The sequence below is a fragment of the Crotalus tigris genome, unplaced genomic scaffold, assembly GCF_016545835.1.
Source record: "Crotalus tigris isolate CLP2741 ecotype Arizona unplaced genomic scaffold, ASM1654583v1 scf7180000017632.1879674, whole genome shotgun sequence".
NCBI lineage: Eukaryota > Metazoa > Chordata > Lepidosauria > Squamata > Viperidae > Crotalus > Crotalus tigris.
The window spans coordinates 1,284,329-1,307,451 of record NW_024096526.1 but is presented as its reverse complement, the minus strand read 5'-3'; the positions used below and the strand labels follow the sequence as shown (position 1 = coordinate 1,307,451).

The 23,123-nt window shown below is 36.6% G+C and overlaps 1 protein-coding gene across 1 annotated transcript in view; it reads right to left on the bottom strand.

Annotated features, from left to right (window-relative positions):
• ZZEF1 (zinc finger ZZ-type and EF-hand domain containing 1) overlaps positions 1-23,123 on the bottom strand; it is a 75,160-nt gene that overhangs the window by 30,132 nt on the left and 21,905 nt on the right. The window contains exons 11-33 of the mRNA XM_039334652.1: positions 22,393-22,541; positions 21,617-21,728; positions 20,247-20,462; positions 19,199-19,299; positions 18,599-18,768; positions 17,353-17,483; positions 16,946-17,016; positions 16,044-16,158; positions 14,820-14,979; positions 14,503-14,624; positions 14,283-14,405; positions 12,874-13,040; positions 11,780-11,861; positions 11,446-11,647; positions 10,498-10,646; positions 9,288-9,528; positions 8,536-8,615; positions 7,501-7,594; positions 5,547-6,039; positions 4,577-4,741; positions 3,984-4,103; positions 2,398-2,559; positions 8-137 (exon numbers count right to left, since the gene is read on the bottom strand). Of these exons, the coding sequence (XP_039190586.1) occupies positions 8-137; positions 2,398-2,559; positions 3,984-4,103; positions 4,577-4,741; positions 5,547-6,039; positions 7,501-7,594; positions 8,536-8,615; positions 9,288-9,528; positions 10,498-10,646; positions 11,446-11,647; positions 11,780-11,861; positions 12,874-13,040; positions 14,283-14,405; positions 14,503-14,624; positions 14,820-14,979; positions 16,044-16,158; positions 16,946-17,016; positions 17,353-17,483; positions 18,599-18,768; positions 19,199-19,299; positions 20,247-20,462; positions 21,617-21,728; positions 22,393-22,541 (3,555 nt within the window). The remainder of the gene's footprint in view (positions 1-7; positions 138-2,397; positions 2,560-3,983; positions 4,104-4,576; positions 4,742-5,546; positions 6,040-7,500; positions 7,595-8,535; positions 8,616-9,287; positions 9,529-10,497; positions 10,647-11,445; positions 11,648-11,779; positions 11,862-12,873; positions 13,041-14,282; positions 14,406-14,502; positions 14,625-14,819; positions 14,980-16,043; positions 16,159-16,945; positions 17,017-17,352; positions 17,484-18,598; positions 18,769-19,198; positions 19,300-20,246; positions 20,463-21,616; positions 21,729-22,392; positions 22,542-23,123) is intronic.

Below are 23,123 nucleotides of genomic sequence, written 5' to 3'. Positions count from 1 at the left end.
TTATGACCTTTCTCTGCTTATCAGGGTCTGCTTGGCTTATCTTGTCACACCAGGTTTCAAAAACTCCTTCCTGGCATTCATCCATCCACTCTGAGTTTTGCTTGTAGTCTGCAATTTCTTCTTCTTTGTTGCACTGGCTGAGAACAAAGCATTACATTAAAAACTCATTTAGAACAATGACAAAGCCAGAAAGACCATCTCCAACAAATTTGCATAAGCAAAACTAAAAGGAAGAAGCTGCAGTTTCTGGTTCAGTAATCAGCATTCTCTGTGTTGCTGCTTTTGAAATGTAATGCTCTTAGCCTAGCATTTTTAGCTAGCAAGACCTTTGGGTAGGAAATATATAGTAACTGAAGTGCAACGTTAAAAGCAGGAAATCCAGTTGTAGAGAGAGATTTTAAAAAAAAATTAAGTACAGCTTTAACATATGACAGACAGAAATGTCATCTTAAAATATGCTTTTCATCTTCTTTCTCACAAAAGATGAAATACCTCTAAGATAATATTAACAGAAAACCTAAATATCCAGGCAGAATAGGCTTACCTGCTTCACAATTATTGCTTCACCTTCAATAAAAATGTATAATTAAATATTATCAGTAGAACTTTAATTGCAGCATCCCATATTTGATTAGAAGAGGCTCAGTGGCGTAAAAGACACGGGAGAAGGTCTACACTCCAGAGGTTCAAGTCCTACCACCGTGTGATAGAGTGAGCTCCTGTCACTTGCCTCAACTCCTGCTAACCTAGCAGTTTGAAAGCATGTAAATGCAAGGAGATAAACAGGTACCACTTCAGTGGGAAAGTAATAGCGTTCTGTGTTTGGCCATACGATTTGTCATGCTGGTCATGTGACTATGGAAACATCTTTGGCTGGCGCTGGTTCAATCAGTTAAAGAAATGGAGATGAGCACTGCCTCCTAAAATTGGCTACGACGAGCAGAATAAAACCCATAAGGACACCTTTAGCTTTTTATATCTCATTAGTGAGAGAGAGGGAGAGGGAGAGCGAGAGAGAGAGAGACAGACAGAGACAACAGGGGAGAGCAATTGTAGTGGGTTTTTTTCAGCCTAACACCTCCAATCTGTTGGAGCTCAACATTTACAATCATTACTCAGTATAAGCTGGTTTCATGGTTCTATCCTCTTTGCATATATCTATTAAGTAAGCAGCCCTATTTGCTTCTGTACGCCAGTGGAAACGAATGACCAATTAGATGTAAGTATAATTACAAATAGTAAAAATAATAGTGAAGATGCTCCCAAGCCAAGCTTGACTGCATTGTAAGTTTTTTTTCTTGACAATGTTTTAAGAAAGTAATTTGCCCTTACTTATGGAACATTATTTTTAATTTCCCAGTTTTTAAATTTCCCACAGTTTAAACTTTTATTCCTTTTCAAGAAAAACAAGGGCCAACTTTGCCTAATGCTCAAAAACAACTAAAGTTAGGATTAGACTTCTGCTTCACTGCATGTGAGGTAATGTATATATATGTAATTGGGAGATGGTTGCATTGCTGTTGCATTTAAACATTTGCAAATGTTAACCTCCTGGCTGGGGGGAGGGCACCCAAACAACAAAGCATAGAAAATATAGTCTTATTAACCAATTACCATGCAGGATGCACATCTTTGCACAACATGTAGTTGAGATTTGGGAGGTGTGTGTGTCAACTCTTTTGCAGCTATCTGCAACTTATGCACACCCATCAACCCATCTGCAGTGCATTGATGCCTGTGTGCAGTTGCAGACAAATCTAAATCAAGCTTTAAGCAACAATTACATTATTCTAAATAAAAAACAAAACAAAACCTAAGGCTATAATTCTATTCCCTCTTCGCAGAAAGTGACTAATAGTGAAGTCATAATTTTCACAATACTAACACGTTCTATATATAGTCATTTAAAGATTTTTACTAACTTTTAAATAATATTTTATTAATTTTCTAATTTTACAATTATTTAAAAAGCAACGTGGTGACTGGGTTAATCAATAGTTCAATAACATACATAAGTCTTTAGTATAAATCTCAAATTACAACATCAGATATTTCCTCTCTTTTTCCCTTAATATCTACTATCTCATATTAGGCTAATACAGTTCTTATTATTATCAATTAAGTAAAAACATCTTTGTTACATTTATCAATAATTTTTAGTTTATACATATTTTAATTGTATTTGCATTCAATCCTTATATACAATCAATGTCCTGTTATTGCTTTTCCCCAAGCTTTAATTTGCAATCAATATTCAAATTAACATTTGGTATTTATAATGAATACCTTTTTAATGAACAGCCTTCAAAGCGGTTGTGGAAAATATCCATGTACAAAGATATTCTTAAATTATTTCACTGACTTCTCTTTTTAATATTACATGTTTTTCTGACTTACCAAATTATCTTGTCATGTGTACTTATGTTCTCTTGTGACATGGTGAGGAGGAGACGTGGCAGCTGAATATCAACGAAGAAGGAAAGATCGTTTGCCTCCCAGCCCATATCCAAAAAGTGAAGGAGACATGTCTGCACACAGGACAAGGCAGGCAGTAATGATCTAAACAAATAATAATCTAATGAAATTGAGTGCTGCTATGTTCAAGGCATCCTGCTTATATAATATATAATTTAACTACCAGGAAGATTGTGTAATAGCTGCCAACTAAGATGACTTTACATGGCAATCAGACACATTAATCAATGAGAAGAACCTAAATTTTGGAGCATAGGAACAGCCAGAAGCTGGCAGGTGAACAACATGAAAACTATTTTGTTTTTCCAACTAACCAGATGTAAGAAAATGGGACTCTTTCACTTGTCAAATGGAGCAACATTTATGATTTGGTTGATATAGCCTCTTCCCATTTAGTGTCATCTAGTTATATTCAGAATACAGCTTTCATTCTTCCTATGCCAAGGTAATGATAACTCGCCATCTCCATTAGTGGAACAGTTGTATTCAGTTATACCAGTAAGGGTATACAAAAAATGAAATGTCACCTAATGGCTATTAACATTAAAAATTCCTGAATCTTACTCCATATATTGATACATTTCTAACAATAAATTGAAATCCAACAAAGAAACAAATAAGAGACCATTGCATGGAAGTCAGCAAATCTTTACACACTTATATTGACTATAACCACACATTTTGCCTAAGGTTTGATTAGTCAAATTTAATGTGAAATGAAAATGTGTCACTGTCTGTCTGAAATGTACCAGGTTTAGTTTTAGTTTAATAGCTTTTTATTTCTTCAGAAAGACAAAACAAGATTTGCTTATCTCTTTCAGTCTGTGTAATTCTTAGCATCACTAAATTAATATAATTATTAAATATATCACAAAATCAGCTATAAATGGTATATAAACTGATCTAGATATTAACTGAATTGTGGGAAAACCAAACTTCACTTAGTTAAGACCTACTGTTATCCTGGCAATATAGGTTTTTAAAAAGGACACTGAATTTTCAGGATTTCCCTTTCTAGAAGAAAGTTTAATTTGAGAGACCAAGAAAGTCCAGCTAATTTTTTTTATAACTCACTGACTGGAATAATAGTTTCTATGAGTAACATAATCAAGACATATAGATGTTTATCCCTGTGAATCAACAGACTGACAGCAACTCAAAACTTTTTTTCAGAGAAAACAGCATTCAACCTAGCAAAATCTGAATATAACAATGAAATAATCTCAGAGAAACGGATCCCTTCCTTCTCATCCATTACAAACAATACATGGTGATTATTTATAATATTTTTATAGTATTCATTCCTGGTAGCACTGAGAGGCTAACAATCAGATATACCAATAAAATCCATATAAAAATAATATCTCAAATGTTTCAGAAAAATATATGTATGTATGTATACAAAATGAGCAAATAAGAAGGACCATTGGCTACCAAGAAGATCCATTACCAAGATAAGCAATAAGATTAAAGAGTAATTTAGCATGCTTTATGAATAAGGCTCATACTTGTCACTGTAGTTGTTAAATCCTTTCAAAGCATTGACTAAGAAGTGAAGCAGCTGGTAGAAGGATTCCCGAATTTCCCGGTGTAATTCAGCTCCACACCCTTCTAAGTGTCCAAAATAGCTGGAAACAAGCAAAAAAAAAATAAAAAATAAAAAAATAAAAACCAACAGCATAAGGCTGGCTGATGAACTACATCATAAATCCTTCCATGATATCTATTTTACATCTATATATATATATGGGATGTGGGGATAGGACATTCCATGGATAAGTGGACATTCCAAAACACACATGTTCAATTATTTATGGTCTAAGTCAGTGATGGTGAACCTTTTAGAGACCCAGTGCCCAAACTGCAATCCAAAACCCACTTATTTATCACCGGATGCTGGGTGGGCATGGCCACGGTGGTGATGGCAGACTGGGTGGGCGGGGCCAGGGTGGCAGGGGCCAGTCCCTCGCCATCTCCGGGGCACAGCATGCATGCCCACAGAGAGGGCTCTGAGGGCCGCCTCTGGCACATGTGTCATAGGTTCGCCACCACTGGTCTAAGTTGATCAAATGTCAAGGAAATGGTTTTCATCGTATCTTACTTTGTGAAGTCTTTCTGGCAAGCTAAAAGTTCCAGCAGGAAAATGATGCAAGGTGGAACAAAACAGTGAGGTTGGCTGAGGGATTTTAGGCACTGGAGGATCATCTTCAGCACTTCCAAAATATTTTTGGCTTGAGTCTTCTTCAAAGCAAGGACTTTCACGACACTGGGGATAAAACACAAATCCAAATGAAATGACAGAATATCACCACCATCATCATTAGATATTGGATGCATCAGATTACATGGAACCAAATTCAGAATTAATAGAATCTTGGTAGGGAAAAAGTTACAAGTCTTGCTCAAGTTGTGGATTAAACTTCAGATAAAACAGATAATGTCTTTCCTCCAAATTAGCATAGGATAGCTTGGCATGAATTGCTGATCATGGATCTTGGAGCACCTGAATGGTTGCCTTCCACTATCCTGTCAAGTCTCAAGTCCTGAGGAACCAGTTAGAACCACTATCGTTTTCACAACAATGTTCCTTCCCTTGCATCATTAGAAACATAGCTTTCAGTTTGTTTGCCATACTTCAGAGATCAACACTAGCTAAAGCAATCAAAAGAAAATGCTATTTCTGTTGCCTTACGCAATTTCAAAGAGAAGTTCAAGCTCTATATTTGCTTTGTTCTGACATTAATTCAGGTTGTTGTTGAACTTTCAAAGTTAATTGCCTAATTTCTTTTCTGTAGAATAATCCACTCTATATCTGCTCTAAAACTATAAACTGAAACAAATATTCTCTTTACTAAAACAGGGACTATTTTGCTCTGTTTAAGTACTGAAATAACTATGAAAATATATTTCCTTGCATTTGATCCATTCCTGTTAAGTATCTGAGGTTTGTTTGCAGTTTTTCTTGACTATAACTTACAGGGTTAAACAACTTATCCACTCCTGGAACCCTAAAGCAGAAAATACTATCAGCCCTATACACAGATTTGCATCCAGGGGACAATGTGGCTCACCTTTCATGAGAAAGAGATTGATCTTTAATGAAATCCAAGATGTCTTTCAAGATGGGATATTTCTCCTTTATGCTGGGTGCAGGTTTAGATTCTTCCATTGAACGGAAGGAGAGGAGTCGTAGCCGTCCACGGCTGAATGGAGGCTTGCGGGTCGGGGTAGAAGGGGGGGACAAGGTTTCTTCTGGCTCTGAGTTTTTTTCCAGGGAACTATTTTGGGATGCTGAAGCCAGTTCCCTCTGTGGGGAATCGGGCACTTGTTTTTTCTTGAGTTCAGAGTTTTGACCTCCCTCTGGGAAAGGAAAACCAGTTGCTTCACAAGCAGGTGATAGATGTGAGGCTTGGAAATCTGCTTCTACTACAGAACTTGTCCTGTGGCGTTTACCATTAAGGACTTGCCCAGGGTCCTCCAGATGATCAGAGTTAAGGCCTTCAATCTTGGGCCGTACAGGCAAAAAATTCAGCAACAGAAGACTTTTCTGGATACACTGCTGTGCTACAATAGAAGGCAATATAAGTTTTTGTAAGAACAGCACAAGCAGCACTCTGCACCCCAGATTCTCAGACCATTCTTGAGGTTTTTATTTAGAAAACTGGAACACTCACTTTTGGAATACAGCATTTCCAAGTGAGTGAGTGAGTGAGTGAATGAGTGAAGCAGACTATAAAAAAGCAATACAAATTTCACATAAATTAAAGCAGCTATTACTGTAGAATAATGCCTTGGGTTCTTCTGCAAATTTCAGGGTTAGCCTTAAGCACATCAGTGCACTATTTTGTCAATCCAGCCAATGGCAAACTGAGGCTGGTTGTTGCAATTCAAACACAATCCCAGTTGAAAACAAGACCTTGGGACTACTGGGAAACAGAAAAGCCAGTCATCAAATGTGTCAGGCATTTCTAGAAAAGCAGAAGGTCTTAGCAATCCTCTGTGGCTGTAGATGCTTCCTTACTGGCCTAAGAGGAACGTAACTAAACTGAATTTTTTTTTTAACTTGCTAATGAACCTAATTCAAGGTGCTAGTACCCTGAGTTGCTTAGAGTTCAAATATCTGAAGGAGTATCTCATGCATGAAGATCAGAGAAAAGCTTTCTCACTGCCTCTTTCTAGATTGATCTATTATTTTCAACCAAGACAGACTTCTGCTGCCCTGATTTTGGAATGTTCCTTTAAAACTTGTTCAGGATTTTTAAAAATACACCACAAAACATTTTTATTCTTGCTGTATATGGATACATTTTAAATGATTTAATTTTAAGTTTCTGGATTATGTTTAGTTTTTAAGTTGTATTATTGGGCTGACTTCTGGTGGGGAAAATGGCAGTTTAACCATTTTCAACGGGAGATGGTGCTCCAAACTGTTTTGCCACCAGTTATACTTAGGAATGCTTTTTCTCCCTCTGGAAATAAGGAGGAAACCTGAAATCAACACATGTGTCCTCTGGACTGTCATTCCTCACAAGAAGGTCACAGAAATTGAGCTTTTCTCAATCAGCTAGTGAAGTGAGCAATAAGGAGAGAGGGTCTTCCCTTACGTTCACACCCCAATTTATGGGCTCTAGAACCTACATTTCTAATGAAATTTTTGGATTATAATTTATTCAGCTAAAGAGAGACTTTCTACCAATACAGATAAGTGTTTCTCTTTGGTGATTCTTTGTTATTTCTGTGATTATAATATTCAGAAATGCCTGTGAATATTTTTGGCTAATTTTTACTGGATCTTTGCTGATTAATAAGGACAGCTGGAGAAATGGGTTTATAGAAAAGGGAGCAAAGTACAGAATGAAGAGTTATCTGGTTGCATTTTAAGAGGGGGTGGTAAGTTATTAATGAAGCCATTTTTTATTTTTTTGTGAGAAAGACAAATGTTCTTCAAAAGGTCCTTTGGAGAATGGACATATGATTAATAACTAATAAGATTGCAAAAAGAGGCAAGTGCAGAAAGAGACTTACCAAGACATTCTGGGTTTACCTCGGTCATCTCACCAGCCTGCTGCTCCTCCCCATTACTTCTCTGGCCCATGAGGAACTTCTGCTTCATTTCCAGCTGCAGAAAAGAGAGTTTAAAAAAGAATGAAAGAATTTCATATTTGCCTTTCTCAGATGACATCTCCACAAAGACATTTCCTCACAATCAGCGGAAATCAACAGATCAATGGAATGGTATTATAAGTTCACATCTTAAAAGAAAAACCTAGAAAAATATAAGAATGGCCAGTTTATAGACAGGATACTACTAACAGACCTAAGTTTGAAAATGATCAGTTCAGATTTCGGCAAAGCACTTGGTCTTTGGAAATCAGATTGCATCAGGAAGTATACGACCCTTAGCAGGGTGAATGAGTTAACAATATAATTTCCATGTCATTTCTTGCATCAGTAGCTCATCAAGAAAACCAATGGATAAGTGAAATATATGCTTGTCTCAGGTCCATTTAAGTGGATTTCTTCTTCTGGGAAGTTAGTATACTTGGAGGGACAGCTCCGACTAAACCTGCTCCCTGACATGTAGAGCAGCAGTCCTCAACCTTTCTGGCTCTGCAGAATAGAAGCGGTGGTGGTGGTGGTGGTGGTGGTGGAGAGAGGGTGTGATTTCGCACACGCACACACCATTTATACAGAGCATCATGCATTCACGTGCTTGCCCACTGCTTGCACGGTCCAGTTCCCAATGGGCTGTGGACTGATAACCAGGCTGCGGACTGGGGGTTGGGGATCCCTGATGTCGAGTAGCAAAATTTTATGCTATTTTTTTAAATGAAAGGATAGTTGGGAGCCCTCACCTCTTGCAGATATTGATCGATTCCATGAGAAATGAATTTTGCAGGATTAATTGCCCCATAAAAGAAAAGTTGATTAATGCTACTAAAAGAGATACTCAAACATTTAAGCAATATCTGACTGATTCTGAACAGTTCCGAACCAGATTCACTTTGTGATTCACTTAGTAAATGAGGAATATATGATAACAATTAGCAGCCCTCTTACCATCCATATTCTGATCCCATCTGCCAGCAAATATACTTGTGCAAATTCTTCACTTAAAGGAGTTTTGCCACCACTATTCACTGCAAGGACAAAAAGATGGAGATAAGAAGACAGATCCTTTTAGCCTAAATCAGTCAAAGAACAAGGCACATCCTTCATACAAAGTGCAAAATCTTTCTAGATCTTTTTTAAAGAGGTGGCAAAGCTTTGCTGAGGAGAAAATAGTGAACTGACCTTTGTACCACACCCAGAATTCCCAACCATCTTGGTCTATGACTTTACAGTATTTCAGAAATATATGTCTTTCCCTTTCATTTGAGCTGTTTAATTATATCAACAACCAGAATGATATGTTACAAACCAACACCTGTCTTCCCTCTAAGAAGACAAGGACAACTAGGACCCAAGGTAACAAAGTGTCTATCATCTTTTGAGGTAGAAGAATCACAAAGTAACCTCGCAAATGCACCCAAATTAAATATGATACTCTACTATGGTGTCTTGAAAATTAAACATATCTCAAAAACATTCACCGGAGAATGTTCGAAAGAGTGATTTCCTATATTAAGCTTCCTAGGAAAAATTAACTTTGTACTACTCCTTCCCTGCCGGTAATATTACTGATTCCTGAAGCCATATGCTGAATGTTCACTGTCATCCAGCACGTGGAGGACACCTGGTCACAGAAGACTGCTATGTAATATGAGCAGCAGTCTTTGTTATAAGTATATATTCACTAATGTAGAAGTTACCATATTTTTGCAGCTTCCCATACAAATCTGGAGAGAGATACACCAAAGCAGCAAATGTAGACTGGACAGCTTGATCGATAGTGGAACCAGCAACTATATCTGTCTTTGGGGCCTGTTTATTACATGCCTGTAAGAGTCCTTTGAAAAGTTCAGAATTTGGCCCACAGAACTCCTGGGTGGGGTCTGACTTTGAGAACTCTAGGAGAAAATTATGGCAGCAGTTGGCATCTGAATTGATTGTCTAAAAAAAGAACATCAGAAGAGATATAGGGATTAACTTCTACTTCAAACCAACTCAAGGTCCCTAATGATTAATTCTATAAGCATTATAAGATCCAATCTCAATATGAACATTAAAACAAATGTCATAAAAACATTTAATTAGACTGAATAAAAACTTATCTTAGATGTAGTTAAAAATAATTTTAAATAAGAAGTTCAAAAAAAGAAGCTATCCTATTTCGATAAAAAACTGGACCATTATTCCTAAAAATCTGGGGATCCATTTTCTAGTTTCCTAACTGAAAAGGAATTAGAAAAAGAAAGTTGCAGTCTTATATCCTGGTTATGGGGTCTGCTGATGGTTGGCTTCACCATGACAAGGAAAAATCAGCAAACTAGCTAAGATTTCAAGTAGGTTATTCAAGTATCAGTAACAATGCCACAATTTATTACAGGAAATAAAACACTGAGAAATAAATCTGTATGATCTTAACACTCTTTGTGTTATGGGTTTCCAATTTCTTATAAAATCACATATTTTTAAATTCTTTTTGAAAAGTAAATACTGTAGAAATAAATCCTTGGTTTGAGCTATAGTCCAGCACTCTGCTGTAGTAGCCTAAGTATTCCAGACAAGGAAGTAAAAGAATGTCCACGAAAACAAAGATTACATGACAACTGAACAGGAACTTTGAAGAAATTCTAAAATTAGGGTAGAAAAAAAGAGGAGAATCCTCCCACTGCCATGAATGAAATCTAGCCTAATTACAGCTGCTCCCAGACAGATGTTAAACATGCTTTTAATCCAAACTCTATCTGATCCCATCCTTAGTCTTTGATCACTTGTTTCTGATACAAAATGTGATAAATTGTGGCATAGCATTCCAGTCCCTGAATGATGTAACATCTGTCAGAAAAGAAGAGAGAAAAAATGATCAAAGGGCTCTCTGAATTGGTGTTACTAAGTGTAAGCAGCCAACCTTAATACCTTTTTATTTTCCTGATGAGTTTGGCTTTCTTTTCTGTTTACTGGTGTTTGCTCAGAACACATCCGATGCCTGAAGACAGGTTTCCATAAAGGAGAGTTAAGAACAGCTGCCGCTTCTGTAGGAGGCAATTCTATTTCACTATCTTCCCCTAAAGAGAATAAACACTAAGTTAGAATAGCAGAGACCTTATCAAATTTAATACATTTTAAGATTACAGTTTGTAATCTATATTTACAAAGGTAAGGTAGTAGAAAATGAAAAGTAAATTCACTATAAAAGCAAGCCAATACATATAACATTTTAGAAATTGGCACTATTGGCACCCTTGCTTCCATTCCTTCTGAGACTCTCAATATATGCATTCAGTGTTGCCATAGGTTATGGTGTTATTTTGTGTTGGATATTGGATTTCATGTCAGAGCAATACTTCTTTGGGCGACTGTAGTGGCTAAAGTAAAGTAAAGCACCAGAGGGTAGATATCCCTATTCCAATCCACTTTCTAGCAAAATTATTATTTATTCCTTTTTTGTCAGGATGAAGTGTTCCCCACCAAGGCTTACAACTCAGAGAGGGATGGGGGGCGAGGGAGAGGGAGAGAGAGGGAGGGAGGGAGAGAGAAAGGGGGGGGAGAGAGAGATGTGTACAACACTTCAGATAAGATAACCCTTTGAGGATAAATGAGTGAGTGGGATTTGAAAACACAGAAGTTCTAAACGAATTTAGACAAATGACAAATTCAGCTCCAATGCTGAGTATTTGTTTTAAAATACATTGCTTAGCATTTCTTCCACTGTTTCCTAAATGTATAGGCATTTTAAGTATAAACCTTGAGAATAAAAATTGCAAGTCAGCAATGATTTTCAGCTGTCTCATATCACATCCATTCCCCACCTACAAAAGCATCAAGGGTTTCAAAATGAAGAAAATCAAACTATTAATTACTCACCCTGTAAAGATTTCAACACCATACTCTGTGAAGCTAGGCGCCCCATTAGCTTGGCCACAAGGAGATGCAAATCCAGGACCCAAGAAATGTCAACATCAGGTAATCCATAGGCTGTGACAGAGAACTTGTAGCCCCACTCATTATTACTGCTATCAGAGTGAAAAAGAAACTGCAACCGAGGGCCAGTTTTGAAGGTCATTTTCTACCAAACAATAAAACAGCCAGATGTTTATAGGTGTAACAGGTTAGAAAAACAAGTTAACATCAGATATCAGGGATAGGAATGACAACACATCAATATACATTTCTTGCTTAGAATCTGGAGATTACTCACCTTGGGCCACTTATCTGTGCCAACTTTGGTATCATAGCGAGTTTTGGCGCCTTTGGCATCAGTAAATTCCAGATAATCATACCTACAATTTTTTTGAACAAATTAAAAGAACAAGTCTTAAATGGACTAATTTTGGCACCCTTTGATTAATCTGGAAACAAGTTATGCAACTGAGCCACAAGACAGGTTTTTTTCATTATGGATATTGGCCATCAATACTCCTGAAGGAAAGAAGGCCCATTATGATGCTGAAAGAAAACAGAAAGTTGATATGGAGAAGGGAGTTACATAGCGAGCAGAAGCCCCCACCAGCAGGACAGCAGAAAGCCTACTCTCCCCAAGAATGTTGCTGAAAAGTTGCCAAGTGGTTTCTGGGTTTTGTTTTTTTTTCCAAATTAAGAAGTGTATGAGATGTCTCCTCATGATATATTCTTGGCCTGGGTCAAGTCGCTTTTATCTGACCATTGCCTTGGTAGTCCCAAAGGCAACTGGACTTCCTTGTTTTTTTCCTTGAAAATGTTTTGCTTCATATCCAAGAAGCTTCTTCAGTTTGTGAACTGAAGAAGATTCTTGGATGAAAAGTGAAAAGTCTTTTGAAAAAGCACCTTTGGGACAACCATGACTTAGATGATTGAGAATCTCCATAGACATTGCCTGGTAGCAGCTCTTCCTCCTATTCTTCAAGGCCATTCCCTCTGCCTTCTACAAGCACCTTGGTCAATACCTCACAGTTTTTAATTAAATTGAAGATGCTACTTACTAAGTGACCACTTGAATGCAATAAACTGCAATCTCTACAAGAAACTGACTACCAATACATTTTCTTATGTAGCAAACATTAGCAATAAAGGACCTGATGAGAGAAGTTATAAGATGTGAGACAAATGTTATCGTTCTGAACCATCCATTTGTCTTCTTACATTTTGGTTCTAGGTTTTAAATTTCTGACTCTTAAGGAAGCAGAGTCCTAGAACTGGTCTCACATAAACAATCTAAAAACCATCTCTTTTGTTGTAGCTTCAAGAATGCAGCTAATAATAAGGCCAAAAGGAAATGTTAACCAAAAAGTGTTAATACAGGATTGATCAACTTGCCTCCGCTCCGTTTCACATCTTTCGTCAAACTCAACCTCGAAGGAAGTTGCTCCTGGGCACAGGAAGACAGTAACATCATGGCAGTTGTTATCGTAATTATGAGAAGATTCTGCTGTCCATGTTCGTAGTACCACTGGCTGCTCCTGCTGCCAGCTTTCTATGCCCATCTGATACAAATAAAATAAAAAGGAGGAGCAGATATTAGTTAACTCTCTGAAGCTTGATCTAGAAAACAATTGTGACCACTTATCCAGTGGGCACATGGAAAATTAATCCAAACCTTCATTTTAGATCCTGACTTGTCTGATAGCTATGGCCTGCTCACTCAGGGATCTGTTTTTCTATTTTAAAAGTTGTATCTGACTTTCAAAATCAGATTTTCTTAAGCTGGTTAACAATGGATCTTCATATGCTAGAGGCTAGAAACCTGCTATTCAACTGAAGACTCTGTAGTGCTCTACAGATTTTGGCACATACTTTAAGCAGGAAAGAGAAATATCAGCTACAAGTACTAAAAATAATAGTTGTAAAAATAGAGCAGTACAGAGCTAAGACTTATTTAATGAATTTATTTATTTTATTTATTTATGAGACTTATATACCACTTTAAGTGCGAGCACTCTCTAAGCGGTGTACACCAGTAAGCAATGTATATATATATTTACATTGCTCCCAACAATCTGGATCCTCATTTTACCTACCTCGGAAGGATGGAAGGCTGAGTCAACCTTGAACCAGTGAGATTTGAACCGCTGACCTGCTGAACACAGTCAGCTAAAGTGGCCTGCAGTATTGCACTCTAACTGCTGCGCCACCTCGGCTCATTGAATGAATAAAAACAGACTTCTCAGTGCTATTCCAGCTACAATAGATATTTATTTTTTTAGATACTTATATTTTCATTCAGAACTCAGTAAAGTTTACAAAATACTCTCTCTTCCTATTTTTCCCCAGTATAATATTAGCATGAGGTAGGTTGAACTGAAAAAAAAAAACCACCAAAATTAACTGGCCCAATGAGAATCTATGGTTCAGAATAAACTAGAAACTGGCTCTGTCACTCCTTATTTAACATGTGAGCCACTACTCTACACTTGGTCCTAGAATCTCAGGCATCTCTCTGAACTCCCAGGAATGTACTCCACATATTTTCCTGATCCTAAAATCTTTAATAGCCTATCAGTATTTTGCGACAGATCCTGGAATGGAACAGGTAACCAAAAAGCTGAGATACCAAAGGAATGTATTTCAATTGAGGATAAGAGTTTCTTAAGTACCCAGAAGCTTGCAATCTACTTAAATGTTTCACTATGACTTCTTATCCACAGTGTTAGTATTACAATCCGAGCATTTAATAAAAAAAAAAAAATGAAATATTGTTAAGCATTTGTATTTTTTTCTCAGATTACCTTATTTGGACAATTTTCAGACTCTGCAGACAGGTCATTCAGTAATTTTGTCAATGTGCTAACATCCTGCAGGAGGCTCCCATGGGGGATGTCTAAAATGCAGAAATCCTGCAGAAAGATCACCTAGGGAACACACAAAGCATCTGATGTTAACACTTACAAAAAGAAGCTCCAAACTGAAAATAGGCAATTGCAGTAGGAACTCATTCAGCTCACTCACCAGCTGACGGACTACCATGGCAAAAACAGAATTGCTTAATTTTTCCACAGTGGTTTTCACGCTGTATTGAGATAGGAGAGACTCTAAAATTGTCTTAATATTTGACAGAAACTGTTGTACATCTAGACAAAAAAAAAAAAAAAGCATAAGGCAACAGTTAAAGGAAATATCAGCAACAGGCTTCTGTCACTTGGTGCCCACGATGTTGCATTACATTTACCTTCATCTTCAGAGACTGACACATACATTGCTTTAGGGTAGGCTAAACTAAAATGTTGGTGACTACATATGAGTATTACCTCAGATACAGTACTCACATTTTGTAAGGATTTCTTTGGCAAGATGTTTGGATGCTGCATCATTGCCTTTAAGTTGCAGGTAACACCAAGACAGGAGGCTACCCTGTACTGACCAGAATAAGGATGAGAGAATAGGGCCAGTATCTTGCAATACAATGTCCTTCATCAACATTTCACACTGGGGAAAAATCAGTTAAGTTCAAAGTTGTTAGAAATCAAAACTAAAAATTAAGCAACTGAAATAAAATACACACCCTTTTTTTGACCTAAGAAAGGTCACATTTTCTACTTGGGGACCAGAAGAGGTATGTAACCAAAGAAGCTGTTACCTGTGAGTTCCCACTCCTGAATTAGAACAACTAACTAATTGAAGGAATGGGTATTCAAAATCACATTTTTTTTTTGTTCTCACATTTATTATTTTTAAATGTACCAACATTACAAAAACTGCACTTTTTAAATCTAAGTGTCATATCAATAATAATTAAGCAGGGTAGACAATCTTTTGGCAGTCAATAGCCCAACCTGACTGGGATGAAGCAATTGAGGACCATAAAGCGGGTGGGATAACATCATATAAGAAGTCTGGATATGGCTATTTGGGCTTTTTTTAAAAAAAAAAATCTGTGAAACAGCATTGAATCATTAAGTTTAACTTGTTATCCCAAGTTAAAGAAAACAGTTTGCTGGCTATCCACCACCTCAACTTGGTCACCGTTCTTTCAAATATGTTTAATTATAATTAAATATAAATTTAAATGAAATCAAATCAGTTTTCTGTTGCTTAATGCAGATCTCAAATGTCAAATGTGACACAATGCCAGAAAAATTAGGCATCCCTACTTCACCATATAAGGGAAAAAAAAACATTAAACATTATACTCTGCATTCTATACTCTATTGTACAATTTACAATAGACATTTTAATTTTAAAATGGTGCAAAATAGTGATATTACATCAAGCAGAGCTTATCACTAAATACTTACAAATTTTCTGTTCAGCTTTAGTTATGACTAAGGAAAAACCAGCTCTATTGGTATTTAAATTTGCAAATAATTTTCTGCAAATTCAATCAATATTGCCACCTCAATAGTATTTATCAGAAAAAAAAAACCCTGGTATACCTATTCTGAAACTATGGGAACATATTGTCAGAAGTAGCTTTCACAGACCTTCCAGAAATAATGTATATATAAATTATCACTTCTATATGGAAAAAAAACATTTTAAAAAACTACAACCTCTTTTGACATCACCATCAGGAGGGTCCTCATTACTGTTAGCACTTGAGTAACATCAACATCTGCAGATGTTCCTTTATCTGGTAATAGTAGAAGTCCACCTGGATCCTGATCACTGACAAAGAAAGAACATTTCCATAATAATGTATTGTTAATTACCAATTAGAATTGGCAACTGCTTAATCTTTAGATCAGTGTTCCCCAAACATGGCCACTTCCAGGCATATGTATTTCAACTGCCAGAATTGTTATCAATGGCTGTGCTGGCTGTGGAATTCTGGAAGTTGGAAGTACACATCCCTGGAAATTGCCACAACTGAGAAAAACTGCTCCAGATAATGCAGAATTTGACCTCAACTACCTCAGCCAGTATGAGCAATAAAAACTGAAGCTAAGATTTATCATTTAGCCAATTTAGTCTAGTGGTTATCACACTAGGCTCGAAAGTAAGAGAGCATGTGTTCAAGTCTTGCCTTAGCATGAAAGCCAGCTGGGTGACCTTGGGTTAGTCATTCTCTCTCAATCCAACCTTCCTCAAAGGGTTGTTGTTGTAAGGACAATAGGAGGAGGAAGGTATACTGAATATGTTCACCACCTTGAGTTATTTGTAAAAATAATAAAGGTGGGATAGAAACAAATAAAACAAAAAATAAACAAACATATGAATCGCTGCAGGTTCTAAAATAGAGCCATGTATTTTTCAATCCTTATGGTCACAGTTTATTTTTTTAAGTAATTCAGATCCAGTTTCTATATTAACCATTTCTACTTTTTTGTTTCCTGAAGCAGAAATCTCATTCTGATGATCAGCAGATTCATATCACAAAATGACAGATTTGAAAATGTTAAAAAAATGCCAATGAGATAATTCAATCAAGAAATGCAAAAATTAACTTGCTTACCTAAAATAAGCGCAAAGGGATTTGAAAGTAAGTTGCACAGATGGCTTGTGTTTCTGCTCTGTAATATTATTCTGTAAAATAGAAAAGGCTCTTTTAAAAATAACTCTCACAAATATACACTTTTGGCAACAGAATAAATAAGCAGAATGGAATATCTCAAAGGATTGTTGGGTAGATACAAAACGGCAGAAACGGAATCTACTTAACTAGATAGTGTTATTTACAATGAACATGTACAAGATAAAATATAGTTAATAAATATTAAGACTAATAAAAATATGTTATTGGGAGGCAGATTGAGGTAGACTGGGGAAGAAGATGTACATACCTAAAGAATCTAATCTTAAAAAGTACTTTTAAGTAACATATACAACAAAAACTACATTTCACTGATCTTCACAACATACCAGCATTGCAAAGAGCTGCTCCCGCCGGGTATGTCTATGGGGGAAAAAGATGGCTGCTCCATTGAGTAATGTGTTAGTCACTTCCTGCTTCAGAGTCTTCAGCGGTGTGGACTCATTGTTGCTGTTAACAACTGTTCATTAAAAAAGATAGAAATATCAAGTACATTTTGAATTCCAATTCCTTTTCCTGCTGTTTCTATTGCAATCTCATCTCATACATGCAGTCCTCAGCTTATGACCATAATCAAGCCCAAAATTTCTGTGAATGAGACAGTTGTTAAGTGAATTTTGCTTCACTTTATGACCTTTCTTGCCAAAGTTAAGCAAATCACTGAAGTTGTTAAGTTAGTTACGCAGTTGATAAGTGAATTTGGATTTCCTCATTGACTTTGCTTGTCAGAAGATTGCAAAAGAGGATTGCATGATCCTGGGACGTTACAACCGTCATAAATATGAGCCAGTTGCCAAGTGTTTGAATTTTGATCACGTGACCATGGGGATGCTATAACAGTCATGAGTGTAAAAAACAATCATGTCACTTTTTTCAGTGCCGTTGTAACTTTGAACAGTCACTAAAGGAACTGTTGTAAGTCAGGGACTATCTGTATTTCCTCTTTTCATTAAGACTCATCAAGAAGATACCAATTAAGGATATCTTTGTTTTGGGAGGATAAATTACAGTCCACTAGGTATGCAACAATTTCAGCAGTTTGCATCAATTTGTGAAGCCTACAAAAGGTTGGAAGATGCTATGACAACTCCCACCCCAACAGAAAGCAGCTAATATGAAGTAGCTTAGGATCTAACCTGGATGAATGAGGCTTGGGCTCCAGCAAATAGGAGATTAAATAGAGATTAACAGATATTCTTATGCACAAGGTCCCTGATTTTTTTTTTTTAATTTTCTGAGTTAAAAAGGAACTGGCCACAATGAGAAGCTAGTAGGGAGAATATAAAAGGGTCAACTTCAGGTACAGTTAGTTTTCCTCCTTCCCTAGCAGAAAGTATATTCAACTCCAAAGGCCAGACATCTTGAGATCTGAGATTAGATATCTATCATGGGATCAAGGATCAGCAGGAGATCCTTGTTACTAGGAATTTCATAGGATTTGCATTCCCTTTTCCCACAACTCCTCAAAGAATTGCCAGCTACCCTGCTCTATAAATGCCTCATATTATTATATTAAAGGAAGAATTCTCAACTACATGGAATTCATGGGTTGCAATGAAAGATGAGAAGAATCACCTTCACACAAATGTTTATAAAGTTCCTCTGCTGCTTCTGTACTTTCTACTGTTGTTTTCTGAGCAGCTTTCTCAGTCTTTGCAGCTTTGGGATCTGATGTAAGCATTGAGAAGCAACTCTGAAGAAGTTGTAAGAGCACGGCCTGGGCATCAATGCATTCTTCTCTTGGGCTACAAGGAGAAGCCACAAAACAATTGTCATGAAACTATGGTTAAGACAGTAATTCAGCATTTAGAATGCCTTCCCTAAACATAACCAAGCACAGAACCTTACATTGTGTAATTTCCTACATACCAATCAGCAGAAAGTATTTATAACACATGGTTGTGGGGCCCTGTGTAACACAGAGTTCTGGAAAATCTAATACCTGCTTTAAATTAATATTTTTCTCAACTGTATAAGTATACTGATTTCCTTTGAACAACAGCATTGTGCCTGTTGATAATTGCATATGATTTATTATAGCTGTAACTTGCCAGTCTCATGTATTTGACAACAGACCAAAGCTGAAGGTTTTCGCTATTAATAACCACCACAATGATAACCCTAAATATAACTAATTGTGCTGACTTTTTTTTAGTATAATCGAAAGGGACCTACTTTTGGTGAAGTTTACTATAAAAATTCCAGAAAAGTTTTAAATCCAGGCCTGTGAAGTCCAGATATGATTTATATCGTTGACCACTTTCCTTCTTCTGAACCTATAAAAGAAATTACTAAATAATGAAATGGAAAAGAATTTGATGTGAACTAGATTTTGCTAGGACAAAAGGTGTAGCTTTTGAATAGCAATGAGAATGAACTGATTTTGAGAACAAAAAATCTAGTGACATTCTAAAGATAGAAAATTTATGACAGAATAAGACTGTGGATTTGAATCATGCACTTGATGATCTGCTATTTGCTGAAATGGAATCCAATCCCTGAAAGCTAATTGCATAATACATCTAAAAGTCTGAAATGGGTCATATAATAATGCACCTGTAATTACCTAAGCTATACCATTCTAGTTATTGAGTACTTTTGAAGTATATTCAAAGTGTTATGGTAATCTAGTCTAGATGTTATTAGATTGGAAACTGAACAAAGAGAAGCAAGCTGAAATTAAGGAGAAACTTCCTGACAGTGAGGACAATTAACCAATGGAACAGCTTGCCTCCAGAAATCGTGGGCACTTCATCACTGGAGATTTTTAAGAGGCTAGACAGTCACTTGTCTGAGATGGTATAAGTTCTCCTGCTTGAACAGGGGAGTGGACTAGAAGACCTCCAAGGTCCCTTCCAGCTCTATTCTATTCTAAGGAGCAGCATTATCATTCTAGATCATTTCTGTCTAACCACAGACCCCGCTGCCACACCCAATTATGATGGAAGAAACTCAGAGACATAAATGCAACAGGCCAAATAAAAATGCCTCAAATTGCAAATCTGTATTTTGAAGAGTGCAATCTCACTCAGGTTAATACTTTAATAATTCCTCGCATATCTGAATTCCATACAGAATGGGTTTTATTGAAATTTTACACCATTTTATATTGTCGTTCTTAACAAGATCATTTATTTTTAAGACCTTATTAAAACTTGTTGTCAATATGTCTTTACAAAACACTCTACAGAAGAGAAGTTACAATGAAAAGAATGCCACATACCAAATCTTGTGCAAGTTGTTGAATGAAAGACAGAGTTTTTAGAAGAAGAGTCATTCCACAAATGGTATCGTCATTTAGTCTGTCACATTCCCTACAGATCTTGTTTCTGCTAGGTTCTTCAGATGCTGAGCGAATATAACCAAAGACACTTAATCCTTGTACTCCCAGCCGTTCAGCTTTCTCTTGTCTGGTGCATAAGAACTTTACCATCAAGTACTAGAAAAGTACAGAAAACAAACATGAGTCCAAGCAACTTTCTTAAAAAAAAAAAAAGACTAAACCATTTCACACTAAGATTTACAAACACATTTCTATTATGAAATATGGTCAGTTATTCTGTTTTCAGTTCTTTTAACATCAACATATGTGTTCTGAATTCTTAAAACTCAAACATTTGATTCAAGTCATTACAGAGTAGCTTCTTTCCTGTTGGAGTTAATGCCTTTAATACAATGCCTGTTGCAGCCTTTAGCACACATCTAAAATAGTGTGTGTCTTCTTACATTAGACCAGGAGTGTGCAATTACCATTAAATCAAAGCACTTAGTGCAAAAAAAGGCAGGATCAGGACGCATTTTAGGGACAGGAATTATTAGGGATTTAAAACTTTGCAATAATTAAGGTGCATATTTTGCTCCTTAAATCGCTATCCAAAACCCTGAAAAAAACAACAAAAAGGCTGAACTATGGGATCACCATAGTGTGTGTGGGGCAAGGATATATATAAGAGAGCTAACAGGACATTTGTGGCCCCAGACTACACCTCTGCTTTAAAGCTATACTTTGTTATGATTAAATATACATAGATTTACTCTATTAATAGCAACAATACAACAGTCCCTAATAAAAATTTTGAACTGCATAGAATAAGTCACCAAATTGAGATAACAATGGAAAAAACAAAAAGTAACAATAGAATGTTGATGTTGTTTGTAATGCTGCCTTTAGCTTGATGTGACTGAGATATCTAACAGCAAATTAATGTACCTACCTCCATTAAGCCTGGTATATAATTCATGTATTTATTAGATTAGTTTGCTTGACCTCCAGGAAATGGTGCTTGAGGAATTATTATTTTTGGTTTGGCTAATAAGTCCAACTAAGATGATATATGCATCTCACTGAACCACCATTTAACTATAAGGTAATAGCGTATTCTTTTAAGTCCGGATATGTGATACAATGAGAGGCAGTATGATACAGTGTACTTTCCTTAATTGTAAGAAAGCACTGGATGACTTTAGGCCAGTTACTCTCTTAGGCCAGTTTGTATTGTGGAGATAATGAAGGAATAACACAAGTTATCTTGAGCTTTTAGAGGAAAGACGTCGTGTATATCCATAGACAAAGAGGCAGTCTGTAAGTTTTACCTTAGATATTCTACACTGCTGCATTTTTACTTCTACTTCATCCCATTCCTCTTCCATTTCAAACCATCCAACAGGATCTTCCTCTCCAAGTTCATCACATACAATGCTACTTCTGGAAAACAGGCAGTATTAAAAATAATAATACTTGTACTATATACTAGATACGTTATGTAATCACCATTTACAGCCTTCCCAGCCAGCTTCCAACAAGTGATGACAATGGGGGAAGCCAAATTCGCCTAACAGCCTTGTGAGTCACTTAACAACCACAGTGATTCACTTAGCAATTATGGCAAAAAAGTCATAAAAAATCAGGCATGACTCACTTAACATCTGCCTTGTTTAGCAATGGAAATCCTGGTGGTTGTAAATCAAGGACTACCTGTATTTTTAAAGGCAAAGATATTCATCCTTATCATTTGTTTTAGCATGATTTGTGCAGCATGATAAGAAGCACCGGGTAGAATGTCTTGTGGATTAGTTGGTCAAATGTGACACTTTAAGCTGGAATTGACTGTTGGGATTGTGTCTTCTGTCCCAATAGACTGCCATGCTTAGTTTTCAGTGAAATGTCAAAGTCAAAGAGCCTGCCTAGAAAGCCCCAGAGTCAGTTTTGGTCTTTTCAGTTAAAAAGAGCAGGTAAGCTGTGATAGGCAAGGGTTTTGTCTACTGAGCTCTTTGGGAGTTTTACTGCCAATGAAAGAAGCTTATAGGCTAACTTAGTAAAAGGCAGCTTAACATTATATATTAATAAGGCACATTTGTTTTATACCTACCTTGTTTTTAAGAAGCATCGGAATTCCTCTAGTTTCCATTTGTCATAGCTCTCAAATCTTTTGAAATGTTCGTCTGCATGAAATTTATCTGAAGAGGAATTGTAAGCAAACACCAATCCACATCGGGCTCCAATTGCTCCTCTCCGCACCTACGAGGAAAAAAAAGGATGTTTAGCACTGCACCAACCACGAGGAGAAAAACTAAATGACTCCTCTGAGACTAGGCCATATAAACTCCATATAATCTTATTCTACATAAATAATACTCTTCCCAACTTTCAAATTGATTTGATGTATTATCTAACTCATTCATAAAAGTAGAGGATACAGATGTTCTCCTCCTCCTCCTCCTCCTCCTCCTCCTCCTCTTCTTCATTTTAGCCTTTATCTGTCTACCCACTGCAGGACTAAGGCCTCTTCTGCATGTTTCCAATCTATACAGTCCTGAGCTTTCTTTTGCCAATTGGGCCCACAATACTTGCGGATGTCGTCAGATTCATCTTGTTTTAGATCTCTTTCGGGGACGCTTTTATCAAGAGGGATCTATTCTGACTGCCTTGGTCCACCTACCAAGAGTTTTTCTTACTATGTGACCAACCCATTTCATTTCAATTTTTAAACAAAATATTATTATGGGTTATGAAAAAAAACCCCTATTCCTATTACTAATATTTTACTGTTTAAAATATATGTCCTGCAAACTTCCCCCCCCCCCATTTTTTAATATCAGG